Below are 14,217 nucleotides of genomic sequence, written 5' to 3' on the forward strand. Positions count from 1 at the left end.
AACTCTTCACGGGGTCATTACGTCACAGATCCACCCCTTGATCCAGACCAGCGATTCTCAACCTTCTATGCCTCGCGGCCACCCAAACAGAAACGTTCCACCTGTTCATATACAAAATAACGCTGATGACAGCATAAAAACAGCCAAACAAATCCATTTATAATGAAATTTTATATGATGCAATCCGTGCGGTCTCTGTTCATACCCCCACCCCAGAGGGGTCATAGGTCATGAAGAAACCGTGATTTACCAAGCACTTCACACTATGTGAATGCTAAAATAAATGTAAGATGGCCTGGAGAATATCAGCTCCTCTTAATTCCAAGTAAATATTGCAAACAAATGTCACCTTAGTGCATGACATTATAAGAGCCCCCATTTGCATTTTGTGCGTTTCCTTGTGGAGCATTTGAATAGAAATTTACAAAGGTTGTGTCAGCTGGGCGTGATAGATTTTGGCCAACCACAATGCTGCTATGACTTTGAGAGCCAGGCTTTATTGACTGACGTCACACAAGTAGTAATATAGTGGCGTGAAGTTGATGATTGGTTTGAACTTCGGGAAAAGGACAGAGGGTAATTGTGTTCGAACTTTGCTCTTTAAAATAAACCAATCTATTTGGTTCGAAGCAATATCAAAAACTAATCAAAACTTAAAACAACAGATATATGGTTTCACATGTTTATAACATATATTTTTAAATACAAAAACGTTGCTTGCATGAAAACGTGCTCATAAAACGTAGTTTGACTATCTTTCATGTGTAAAATGTTTTTGACACGCATTCAAAATGCGCCATGCACCATTGCTACTTCAACAAGAGGCGCCAAAAGTTCTAAACCGGAAAACCCTACAACGCGTTGCGGAAATGACAACGTTATAACCGCATCCGCAACGTCTCATCCTCCCAACAGCATTTGTTGAACCTGACAACTAACTCTCACTGTTGGCGGGGTCACTGAAGGTCAAGGGCAAAAATTGCCCAGGTTTCCGTTCGACCTACTTTTACCTTTTGAGCAAGTCGAACTAGGCGTAACTGCTGTGTGCCTTTTTTCCATGCGAGAGGATTTGAGCGTTATAAGAGATATCGGTCACATTTCATGGGAAAAGGATGAGTCAAATGCACGATTACCGGATTGCGTTTCTTAAATTAGTAATTTCTGTCACGATTCGTAATAAAAGCCGATAAGTAATTCGTTATTCCATTCATTTTCAAACTTGTTTTCATTTGCTCACAATCACCCAAACAACCAATGGTGTAACGAATGGTGTCGTTCTTAATACCTGAAAATACGTCACATACCTTAAAAAAACACGCTATGTTTTTGACAAACGGGATTTAAAACATCGTTACGTGTACATTTGTGAAACGAAACACCATTTCTATAAATCTGACGAAGCGAAAGACTCGGAAACCTCGGTCGATCGGTCGTGTGGGCTAAGCAAAATATTTCCTGTTTTATTTTATTGACGTCGGGACATCTCAAGACTTCCGCTCGTAGACCGAAAGGCAAACACGAGAAACAAGCGATAAAATGTGAGCAAACATCGCTAGATGAGATTTGTCGGACCGGGAGAATCGCATTAGGACAAACAAAGTTTCAGTCAACAACCCTTCGACCTTCAGCATCGAGTCGAGTCATGGTGTCACGTGCCTTGTGCTAACGTCACGCGCTATTGAAACGTGTCTCGTGGTGCGCACGTGGTAAGCGAAGGGACGTAAATAGCCCGTTTTCGCGCTTTTGTGCCTGTTTATGACGTCACAAAGACTTTCGACATGTGATGGATTTAAACGGAAAAAGTTGCTTGGTATTTTTTTTTATCGAACATGGCGAAGAGATACGTCAGGGGTTGGATAAGGATTACGTTATGACGTAATAAGAAACGAATATGTCTCTCCACGTACAGTTTTTCGTGGAATACGAGGTGGAATCAATAGTGAGTTGTCTTGTTTGTGACGTCACATTGTTAGTTTATTCTGCCTGTAATGTCACAATGCTTTTTCTTACCAAAGAAAGATTTTGCAGTGGGATAATTACGACGCCTCCAAAAACAAGTTTTTTGACTGCGTGACTGGGAAAAGGTTGGTCTATTGGCCCTGTGCCGACCACAGCAGTCGACATTTTGGTAAAACTGTTTTTCAGTAGACATCAAAGAGATTAACTAACTCTGCGGCTCCCACGGGCTAAAGTGGTCGGAAAAAATATCGACTCAGTTGCTTAATACGATGGCCCGATAACTTGCATAACTTTTACCCACGAAACTGATTTTAGGTAATAATCCACTACCGGCTTGTTGTGATAACATGCCCGTTGCATAACGTCGATATCATCAAACGGTTATGCAACGCACGTTTTTCTTGTTACGCAACAATATTACGACGTTTGATGACTGACGCAGGCGTTGTAGGTTTTTATTCGACGAAAATCTCGACAATTCAAATTTTTTTGGCAATTCACAAACAACTCTAAACCAACTCAACTTTGGTTTCACAATGAAAGGACGGAATAGAAGTATACATGCAATAGTTAACTCCCATCTAAAAATACAAATAAATGTCCCGAGGCGTATCAATAGTAAGCACAGCAGTTTTGTGTACCTTTTTACCATTTTTGAATGTTGCTTGTTATTTTTATGCGTTAATTAAGCCTGTAGGGCCTTCAGCAACCACGGGAATTTAAACCACGTGTTCATTTCCCGCCGTATGCCGTAAACAGGCGTAGGAGAAAGAAACAAGCATTCTATTTTGTGCATGGCAAGCTATTGTTATATTGTGTGATTACATACCTTTTATTCATGCCACTGTTCTACCTAATTTCAGTGGTCACGTGACCAAAAACTACACCCGTAGACGCAACGCCTGTTTACAAAACAAAGACAACAAAAAGAAACGAAAAAGTTGTGAAGAAAATGGTCACAGTTTAATGTAATAATAAAGATGGGATTTGATAACGATATTAGTCGCTGTTCATTGATTAGTCGTGCTCGTGCCCCGTCCTTACACCAGCAAATTTCTGGAACGAATATTCGGATATTATCTTTATGTCATCAAATGGAGACAAGACACAAGTCGCCGCACCGTAGGGATTTAAATTACGGCGACTGCTCACATGAAAGCTTTGCCCATCGAGGAACTCCAACATCGTAAAAGCCGACTTCACAAGATACCGCTCACTGACTCACCAGCAGGCAGCAGCAGTTGTCACGTCAATATACTGCCGACATTTTAGTTGGAATGTTCGGGTTTGTGCCTCGAGGTTTAAATCAACATCATCAAAGACTCGTTTGAAGATCATTCGGGTCAGGCGCGGCACCTTTGCCCATTTGCTCCAGGATTTCTTTCAAACATTTTCCGACTTCTTCTTCTCCCGATAGATTCACAACGCAGGGGTAAAATTTAACTTCGTGTTCATTAGCAGACGGTGGCGCAGATAATCAACTCCCAGCTCGTAATAGATTGTCGTCCCCTTCTTTCTGATGCCTATCGTGGTGGCTGGTATTTTTGTTGTGCTTCTGAACATGATTTAATAAAACTATCGGAATGTCAAGTCAACTTTTTAGTGTACTTTGCCTTTGTGCCGTAACAGCGAATACAGCTATGTGTTGCCAGCAGCCTGATGCAATTTACAATGATCTTCTAGCGAAAATTACCGCAGTTTATGTCTCCGACGTTTCGTCTGTCAAACAGTGAGATTTCATCAGGGTTTAACTCAACAATTCAAACGTAAACCAAAGGCACAAAAAAGAAAAAAATAAGTAAAAACAACGCAACAGTAGCATGGCATGAAAGCTATATCTGTGTTCAGGATCGCCTTGTGTGGCAGCATTATGAAAACAAGACTTTATCATGTTGTCCCTATTTGTGTGGCAACGTCCCAGAAAAACTTCGATTTGTGCTTATTTTATAACGCCTCCACTTTAGCTATCACAGTGTCAACAATGTCAGTCATCATAGGGTTGCCATTGACTCGGAACCAAAGATTGGAACGATTGGAAAATGATTTAACCCAAAGTTTCTGACGTTATGGCGAACACAATATTACTGTTATAAAAAAACCTACCATACGAGAAAAAATGTGGAAACTTCGAGGTAATGACTTTCAACACAGAGATATTACTCAAAATTTGTCGGGTAAAAGATCGTCAAACCTTGTAGTTTAACTTTGTTGAGTTGAAACCATAAACCATAAATAAAAATAAATGCAATTCTTGGAAATAGGAAGTAATGGAACCCCTAGAATTACACTTTACACTTTAGTTACTTAGAATTGCCCGGAGGTAAAAAAGTCTCGCTCTGGAGAATTGAAAAATCCTTGATATTTATACGCGTATGACGTCACTCTCGTGGTTGACGTAAAGTACCGCCCTGTATATTTTGCCACCCCGGGGCGTTTTGTTTTTACGTCAGGGATGGATCGACGCGTTTAATGACGACGATTATTGTTTTGTAAACATTTAAACTTTGTTGACTCGGCGCCATTGTTTTTGGGAACCGGGGCCAGATGCCGTGGTGAGGTTCCCATGCACTATAGAAACGCCAGAAGACGCAAATTTCGCTGGAAACCCAAGGGCAGTAAGTTTGTCAGTCTGGTCACTGTTTTGGCAACATCGCTTTTTCGTTCCCGGATGTTTGTTTTTAACGACTTATAGGAAAGTGGCGAAACCAGGAAACCTCACAGCAGTTTCTTAAAACCAATCACAGGATAAAGTGGTGGCTGATTTCCCACAAAACCTACTGTAACAGTACAGTGTATTGTAAACAAAAACGTGTTCTATCCCAAGGGACATCTTCATGTAAGTTACCGCCCATACCTGAGACTTAAAAAAGTTGGTGTTTCAAATTACCGGCCTAAAGCATTGGGACAAGGTCATCATTGTCGGATTGCAAGGAGCCGAACTCAGCATTACGGCGGTGTGGTTAGTTTGTTATTTGCATATATGCAAAGTATGAATGTGTAAAACACGATTATGCAAATAGAGCTTGACCAATTGAAACGTTAGTTCAGGTAATCAAGAGGTCAAAAAACACAAACTAACGAGGTGTTGTACAGGTTTGTTTCCCGACCGTCTGTTCGCATTGATTTTTTGCCATTGCCATTTCGGGAACAGGTAATTGCTAAAAGTAAAAAGCGTGTGAAAAAAATACATCTATTCCGAGTACCTTTTTGTGGGTTTGAATCGAAGCACCTGTCAAAAAATACTTGTAAATTTTTGACCTAAAATCAAATGGCTCAGCAAAAAGCCCTCCTGTATTTTTCACTTTTCTCCTGTGAAAAATACCCTCAATGCAGACGCGAGTTCCTGTTTCGATTCAGCGTTCGTGTCCTTTCCACGCAGCCCATCGCATCGCGGCTCAGTTTGTATGCCTATTTCGGTGCACGCTATTCGGGTTTCGAATGTCGGAGTATGACGCAATCACACCGCGCGACGCAACCTGCCTGGTACGAGTTTGCGGATGTTTTTGAGGATTTTGTGCTTGTTTTGTTCGCATGTTTTTCCACGCCACGAAGTGCTGCCATTTGACGGCCGGCAAATTTACACCTGGTACACTAAGTACTTTGATGACCTTGTAGTGCTTCAAGGACATTCGGCCTATTTTTTTCGAAAATTGTTTGTCGTTTTCACTCTCTGTTTAAAAGTCAGTGATTGCACAAATATCGTTTGTTAAAAGCGTGGAAAATATTTGTCAAAGCTGTTTGTGAATTTCTCGGATCCGAAGACGAAGCACAAAACTTTCTGAACACCAACGATTTCATCATAGAAACAATAAGCGAAATACAAATAAAAGGAGGCGTCGATTTTTTGGTTCTTTGGACGGCAACAAATTCAAGAATCCTAAATATGGCAAAATTTGATTTTTTTCACATAGAAAGCACGCATATACCCCATAGCATGCACCCCACTGCTTAAAGTCAAAGGTTGCAGTTGGTGATGTAATATCCAAATTTCCTGGTTTGAAGCTATATCTCACAAGACTGCAATTACAAACTTGACAGAGAGGCTACACATTCACAAAATGACCCAATGACCTTCAAAGAAAGTCACGAATCACATGACCGACTATCACGACTACTATTTCCAACTTCGGTCTCATGAGACAACGCCGCGATTTCGTGATGTTCGCAAAGCATCGGAAACACTTGGTCATAGATGGTTCATCGCTTTGTTGATGTTACTGTCGAGCTGTCGTTCTAAACCAAGACCCACGCTATGTATTGATGTTTGATCAATTGACAATGATGAAGCTGCTCGATTCTTTCTTTTTGAATCTTGTTAGTTTATGTCACAAGCCATGAGGTAATAGAGCACTACTTACGGTCTGAAAGTTTTGGACCAGTGCGATTGATGTATATCTACGTTTTCTGACGTCATAAAAATTCCAAATACATCGCAAAAGAGAAATACATGCGGAATCCTGCAATGTAAAGTTGTTGGTTCTATTTTGCGTTGTGTGCTTTGATTCTGCAATCACGCAAATTCCCCCAACATACCGCAAAGGTTACACAAGGAGTTTACCCACATTCTTCGGGGCTCAAACGCATTCCATCCCGTCTGCGTCAATTTCCCCCAATTTCAAAAAGACACAAAGAGTCGCGTTGATCGCCAGTGCCTCACTAGCTGCCCGGTTTCAATATTCCCACAGTTTCATGACGTCAATGGCGTCGATCTATCTGTGATGTCTCAGCAACGCCCCAGCTTGTTGTCAAAAATTGCTGGGTTATTCGTCACGCTTGGTTGGTTTTGTGGCGCGCAAACTGTTGACTGACATTTGTGACGTCCCAGGTTTCCCACGATCGCGATTTCACAGCCGTGTTCGCACGTTTTGGGGCGCAACAATCCTATTGTGACTTTGGAGTGCCAGAAGGCGATCCGATAAACAGTTTAGGGGCTGCCCATACCGCACGGGAAAGCTGATGCATTGTGCAAAGTTTGACAACACAGGATTTCGTGAGAAATTCTCTGCGGAATTTGCAGATTTGCATTCTTTTGTAAGTGATATACCTTTGTAAAAAAGAAAGCGCGTCTTATCAAGCTCAAATCTAGCGTTGAATCCACACGTAATTGTTACAAAGGCGTGGGAATTGTTAAATACAAAAACACATGAATATACAAACCAAACATACCCAATTACAAATCTTTTGTCTCATATATGTATGAATAAAGGCTGATGATGCGAGTTTCAGGCCACCCCAATCCCACTTGTTTACGCTAGAGGAACCTCATTTAAATACAAGAACATCGAAACTGGAGACAGCGTGGGCATTATCCCGCGCCGCACACCCAACGTGAAACTGTGATTTCGATGCTACAGTTGACAATATATTATCTGTGTTGTCGTTTCACAACGCCAACTGCCCGTCACCACTGATGGTTATTTAAAAAATAATTGCCGGCTTTGAGTGGGAAGTGGATCTAATCTACTTCACACGTGTGGACATTGTGCGTGCATGAGGGTTGTGTGTAACATCAATGCCGTGAATTAACACTCGATTTATTGTACGTTACATGTTGTGTCTTCAATTTCCCCACTGATTCATGTGATCATGGATGACCGCAGTTGTCAGATTTGCGTTTGGAAATGTCTAAATGTAAAAAAGCATTATTTTATTGGTTTGTGATGTCACAGACCATTTCCACGCGGTATACATCAGGGATACTGAATTTTCGCATATTTTGGATAAGGATTGCGCGGTGCTTTCTCCAGCAACTCCAACATGGAACCTAATTTGAACGTTTCAGGATCATGTATAGTTATGTGGTTTTACCAAATTAACGGCTTGCGTCTAGTGCGGAATCGTACATACCTATGTTCCTTTTGGCAATTCCTACGTGTAAGTTTTGAGTGTGAAGGCTAATCCATTCAGTACTTTTTTGCTACACCGGGATTCGAAGCCAGGATATCCAGGTCGCAAATCCCGATCAAGTTTTCTGCTTCTTATATGGGTCAGAGCACTTGTCGCCAATCGCCCGCCCAATCGGCACACAACTCGTGAGCACCACCTAGCGGTAAAATGTTAGCAGCTCATTCGTTCAATAAATATCACTTTGGAAATGTGGGTTTTAGGCTCAACGTGTATTTTGAGGTCAGCGGCAGAAAACCGCCCACTGCGTGCTGTGCCGACGTTCGCTAGGAGTAAATATTTTGTAAAAAACATCAGCTATTAGAAATTCGAAGGCAGTTTGTTTTGCCGTTTGAAGCGGAACACAATGCATTCCACAGATCGATTTTATGTTGAATAATAAACCGCAAACTTCAATTAATTTTGTTTTTCGATAGCCGAGGTATCGGTATTTCATTGCGTGTAGGTTAAAACCAAATTATTGTCATCAATTATCCAATGATTTCGTTTAAATTTTTACCTAACATGCTTTAAGTCCGGGTATTTTCGGTCTACTTGTAAAACGCAATCAAATTCTCTTCTCTGAATTTGATTAATTGATTGCGAATTTTTTTGTGTGTCTTCTCTGCTGCACTGCGTTTTTATTTTGTTGGGTTTAACCCCCAGCATGCCTGAGCACAATCTATTACTTTTCAAATTCCAAGCTTGTCTGAAATTTTGCCTTTTATTTAGAGAATTATGATGTAGTGGCGGTTGTGGGTTGTTGTTTGGCATTACTTTATTTACTTCGTTGCAGCCCTTTCACTTCGTGATTCCTCAGATACGTAGGCCTACATTTTTTTGTTTTTTGAAAATAAATTTTAGTTACCCACTTGACATTGAAGTTGATTAGAAACGTCATTTTATCTTTCCCTCGGTGAAAATGGTACACGATATAAAACAATTGTCAGGTAATCTTTAATGCACATTCTCAAAATCAATAACAACAAACTTATTTCTGTTCATTACGATTTGCGTCAATTTTGGGAAATTACCGGCAGGGTATTTTGAAACAAATTTGGGAAGTGAAAGCAACCTTCGCCCGAATGAGGTCACTGTATTGTAAAACAAGTCAAAGTCACATCAATCAGCAATGGGAATGCTGAGGATTTTGCTTTACGTGTCCGTTATCTTTTTACTGGTTCATTACTATTTAGATATTCCGAAATTCTCTTACGTTTTCAAGGTAAAATCAATCAAAAGCACTGCTTACAAACATTCCGGTAAGATATCGTTGTTTGATGAATTCTGTTGATTTCAATATAGTTGACATAAAAATGCAATAAATTAAATCCCAAAGATCAACAGGTTTAACAACATGTTGCTTTATGCAATTCTAACTATTTGTACTTTTGAATTGTTCTTTTTTTACAATTATGCAGTTATGTTTTGAACTAGCTTGGGTCTGTGGCTGGTACTATAACATAACTTAATTTTGCCTATACAATTTTAAGACAAATATTAGTTGAGGAAAATTGTGTGTTTGTAATTTTTAGGAAGGAGTTACAACTCGGAAAAGTTACAGCAGGATTTATATCACCAATATCGTAATTATGTTTCTGATGGAAAACAATGGTTTCCAGCTTACACCGGTGAATTTAAGAGAAATGCTTTCATCTTTTTTATGAGTCATGTTCATTTGTACTTTGATAGTATTCTCCTAAACCTGCCCAACTGTCCAGTATGAATGCTCTTATTCTTTAAAAAATGACTTGAAAGATTCCTTTTTTAAACTAAATAAATAAATTAATTGGATAAATTTTGGGTTCTTTTAAAGGTTTGACACAAATTCTAATATTGGCAGGTGGATTGCAAGGTGCTGTCACAATCTTGTATGCTTCTTTAACTGAGATTCTTGTTCTTTATCATGCTGAAATGGAGACCACTGGAAGCTCAGGTGTCAGCTTGTCCCACTTTACATTACAAAAATTTAAATAGCAACGCGTCCTGAGTAATATGTGTACAAACTACAAAATGTTCAGAATGCCTCGCTAACTGTACATTTGCTATTAAACATTTTTGCACAAATACTCAAAAGTAACTTGTTTTTGAAGGAAGGCACTACATGAATGTGTCTGTTACCGTACTTACTGGAGCAATGGAAGAATCAACATACAATCTTGTAACATCCAATACATTAAAACCTGGTATATATGTGTTTCATAATTGAATCTGGTTAGTCTGACATGTTCACATGAACTGACAAAAACCAAACTTGTCACCTTAGTGATAAACAAAACACCTTGTAAGATTTTGATGTGATGTTTATATGTTTTGACATTGTGTATATTTACTTGTTTTTCCGACTACTTTGTATTTTCAACAATAACTCAAAACCTACAACAGAATATTTACAAAAAACTTTTAGCAAAAAATATCAATAATTTTTGTATGCAGGCGACAACAAAGTGTTTCGAGTTGGCGAAACAAGCACAGTGAAGTTGTCAAGGCAAACTGCATTGTTGATATATGGCCGTGGTTTCGTTCCACTTACCATGGGTTACTGGTTGTCCGACTCCTTATTCAGCAAACACGACCCACTGCTGGTTATTTCCACAATCTACTATTACATTAAAGGTCAGATTAATGAATAAATTAGGAATCAGAAGATGCTCTATTTCATTTGTTTCAAAACATGTGATGGTGTACGGATTTTAAATTGTAGTTTATGAGGAACCGACCTTCTGGCATTATTGAACAATAGGTATATTCTACCAACAATTTACCTGTTATACAACCAGGTTGTCCTCGGGGTTATTTTGCAGCACTTAAAATTCGTAGTCTATCACTAGATACGTAAGTCTAAAGGGAACATGTCAGTAACCTAAATCGTTCCGTGAGGTCGGTTTCTGAGAAAATAAAGAGTATATTTGGCTGCAACAGTGGCACAATACTTACTTGATCAGTCTTCAAAAGAAAACAAACGTAACATAAGAACGATTCTTTTGTTACTAGTGGAAGTCGAGGAAACGGCATTGGATTCATTTTATTTAACACACTGATATAAAGTATTGTGTTGCTACTGCAACGTATGCCGCAATAGGTAACGCTTCAGGTTACACATAGAGTTTCTAAGTGAACTTCAAATATGCCTCAGGACAAGACCCGACTTCCTGTTACTTTCTTCAGTTTAACACACGTTGAAAGATAAAACAAACTTGCATTGACGTGGTTAGACTTAGGCCAACGCTAGCAGAGATAATATACTGGAAATTACACACAACACAATTTTTCTTTAGTGACATAACAATATGACCTTTATGCATTGATTAGTTTTGTATATTATGAATTTATTGCACTGTCAGACATATTGTCTTTCAAATAATCAGTTCTTCTGGCGCAATTAAACATAAACTTTTATTCCCTGGTATACAACAAGGCTTTATCAGGGTTATAATGTAGTACTTAAACACGCATTATGAGAAACCATAAAAATACAAGGGACTTTCATGGTCAATAATTTATAGGCTGGTCAGTGGGGTCTTTTTTCTTTGATGTAAAATGGACTTTTTATATTTTGACATGAATTTTCTCTATTTGTGATGCAGCAATTATAAGCAGCTTGGAATGTGACAAAATGTGTAACAGGTCTAACCAACGACAAAGTACCTGTTGTTTGTTATTTAGAAGTCTTACAGAATCCTCTGTTTTGTTTTCAGCTGTGGTGATGTCAATATCGTGGGAATGGTTTCAACAAATGTACAACTACCTCTTGAAAGTGTTAAAGGGGGGATTTGTGTATCTGTTGGAGTCTACACAGTACACTATCAACCACTTTCCGGAAATATTTCATCAAATTGTTACTTGGATTTATGAATCATGCATAAATCTATGGGATCGGTTCATGGCTCTGTTAGTGAAATAGGTGAAAAGTTGTCATTTTGCATATTTTTCACATTTTCTCTTCAGGTAAATGAAATTGTGATTTTTTGTAATCAGGAAAATAATTTTTTTGTTTCATTCATGTTTGCAAATCTGGTTCCTAATTGAATAAAGTTTGGTAATAAATATCTTAGGTGTTTCCACATTGTATCCCGCTTGTTTAAGATTGTGTGGTGTGCATGGTACATGATTTAGTTTTTCTTCTTTTCGCAAAAGCACACTAGATTGCAAAATTTCATTATTTTTTTACAAATCTCTTTCACAACTTTCTTGTTCCATTACAGCAAATAAAACAAAAATTTTGAAACTGTTTCCCAAAATATAAGCTCATTTATTGTTTTTCAATTCTTGAAATTTGTCACCAGATGCCTTTTCCCCATGAATGGTAGAGCAATGTGACATGTCTTTTTACAGGATCTATTGTCATGTATGCAAATGTTTGTTCGTGTTCTTCAGTGCTGGGAAAACACAACGTTCCGCTTTTGTCCTGAAAACACAAACCTATTTTGGCAAAAAGAATTTTGTTTGATATACGTGACTTTTATTGAATATAATATAAATCGGGATATAAAATCTAATCTGTAAAAGTGGACAGAATCTAGCCCCTGACGTAACACTGTCTTAAAAACCAGCGACAGCAATTACAGCGGATAGCAAATGTTTGAAACCAAGAATGAAACACTTGGTTTTTGGCACAAGAAAAAAACACAAACATTTGAAATTAGGACATAATTTATTAAAGATAATAAATGTCATAATTTCTGTATCTTTGTTCAAAAATCAACTTAGTTAAATTACAAATGCTGTGATTCTGGGCTTTCTTTGCTGTGATTTTATGTGGAAAGTTATGTAACTGCAACCCACCTTTGCTGTAACCTTTATCACATCTGATTTAACGACTAATTCTTTTGTTTCGGCGTTTCGTTGTACGCTGCCAATACAACTCAATATTATTCACAATAAATTTTACATTTGCGGCGTTGTTCCTGGTTTTAAAGTGTAAATATGAAAGTTCATGCTATGCATGATAGATGGAGTCCTAAATGTAATGTACGGTCATAAGCCTGATGAAATTTTGATAAATATAAATAAAAATACATTCTTTTTATGCCAAAATGAGAGTTTTTTATGATATAAGTGTACAAAATTATCTTCTGTTATGAGTCATCACATTTTAGCAAAATCAGAATAAACACTAAATATTTTGACAATTTTACTTCAATAAATATGCCCATTATGCATACAGAGAAAATAAGGAAAACATACCAGACCAAATCTTTATACAGTGATTTTGTGATGTCATAGTATGGTTGAACATTGTCTTCAAATTGGCAAATGGGTCCACCCACCACTAGGTGGGAGAAGAGTTTAAACAGAAGTTGTGATCTTTCCTCGTCACTAAAACACTCAAAGTTGTCAGAATCCTCCATTAGAATCATCTGTTTATTAAATTTTCGTTTTTATTCTGAGAGTTTAACAGCTTAGAACAATGGTCTTACAATGAAACAAATAAAACTGCCTAAATTCGAAACTAAATTATTGTTAATATTCCTTAACCTTTCTTAATTCATCAGATATAGTAATTCCTTCATAGAATTCATCGAAACATTTACATATGTTTCCATTTTCTCTAACGATTCCTTCCTCCTTCAGTTTATCAAAAAAACTCATTGAGGTGGCTTCACATCTTAGCTCCTCAACCTCAACTGAACTTGGGGCATCTAAAAACTTAAACTTATAAGAGAAAGTGTAAAATGTTTCATGTATTCTATGCTTACCTAATCTTCCCCAAGCATCACTGTATCCCATCACTTCAATACTGTTCAAAACATTTTCATCTTTATAAAAGTCCTGTAAAAGTTGGTAAAACATTAAATTATTTTACAGAAACTTATTTTATCTTTAACAGATTCAGATTTATTGTAATAGTAACCATAAGGCCAAGACAACTTTAACTTGTGTAAGGCACAAACAGTGTAACTATCAAAAGCAAACATTTTATTGCAAACACATCAACCCCACAAATATGTAAATTACTGAAACAAAATCCCTGCTTTTGTAATGCTGATAGGCTTTGTCAAAGCTGAATGTCCATGCTTTTAAACGGTCCAGAAGATACCTATTTGTAACAAGATGTATTTAAAAAAGATACATAATATATATAATTTACGAACCTACCACTTTTCGAAATACGTTTTGAAATCCTTATTGCAAAGTGTGGGCAATGTTTTCGGGAGAAAAGTAAATTTAAAAGGCGTCTCCTCACTCATATTTTGGTGTAAATAAAATAACCACTCTATCAAATATCTAAACACATTAAAACTTGCTATGTGAAAAGCATACACATGCATTTGCAACAAACCTTAAAAAGAGAAAAAATTACCACAGATCTTGTATTTGGCGTTCATTTAAATCAAGCTGTTGTTAGTTTTGTAGGTTTATTTTATTTTGTTG

The 14,217-nt window shown here is 37.8% G+C and overlaps 2 protein-coding genes across 2 annotated transcripts; one reads left to right on the plus strand and one right to left on the minus strand.

Moving 5' to 3' along the window:
- The first annotated feature begins 8,648 nt into the window (after positions 1 to 8,648).
- On the plus strand, positions 8,649 to 11,747 carry LOC145901887 (sigma non-opioid intracellular receptor 1-like). The gene is made up of 6 exons (XM_082989695.1): positions 8,649 to 9,104; positions 9,378 to 9,473; positions 9,686 to 9,778; positions 9,936 to 10,028; positions 10,279 to 10,458; positions 11,541 to 11,747. Exons 1-6 carry the CDS (start codon positions 8,975 to 8,977, stop codon positions 11,744 to 11,746), a joined length of 798 nt encoding a protein of 265 aa, XP_082845821.1. The 5' UTR covers positions 8,649 to 8,974; the 3' UTR covers position 11,747.
- Positions 11,748 to 12,112: 365 nt separating this feature from the next.
- On the minus strand, positions 12,113 to 14,066 carry LOC145901888 (cilia- and flagella-associated protein 300-like). The gene is made up of 7 exons (XM_082989697.1): positions 13,942 to 14,066; positions 13,801 to 13,882; positions 13,542 to 13,614; positions 13,321 to 13,484; positions 13,030 to 13,202; positions 12,628 to 12,694; positions 12,113 to 12,250 (listed from the first exon to the last, which is right to left on the minus strand). Exons 1-7 carry the CDS (start codon positions 14,031 to 14,033, stop codon positions 12,122 to 12,124), a joined length of 780 nt encoding a protein of 259 aa, XP_082845823.1. The 5' UTR covers positions 14,034 to 14,066; the 3' UTR covers positions 12,113 to 12,121.
- Positions 14,067 to 14,217: the final 151 nt, after the last annotated feature.

This window comes from Ascidia mentula, chromosome 5 (assembly GCF_947561715.1).
Source record: "Ascidia mentula chromosome 5, kaAscMent1.1, whole genome shotgun sequence".
NCBI lineage: Eukaryota > Metazoa > Chordata > Ascidiacea > Phlebobranchia > Ascidiidae > Ascidia > Ascidia mentula.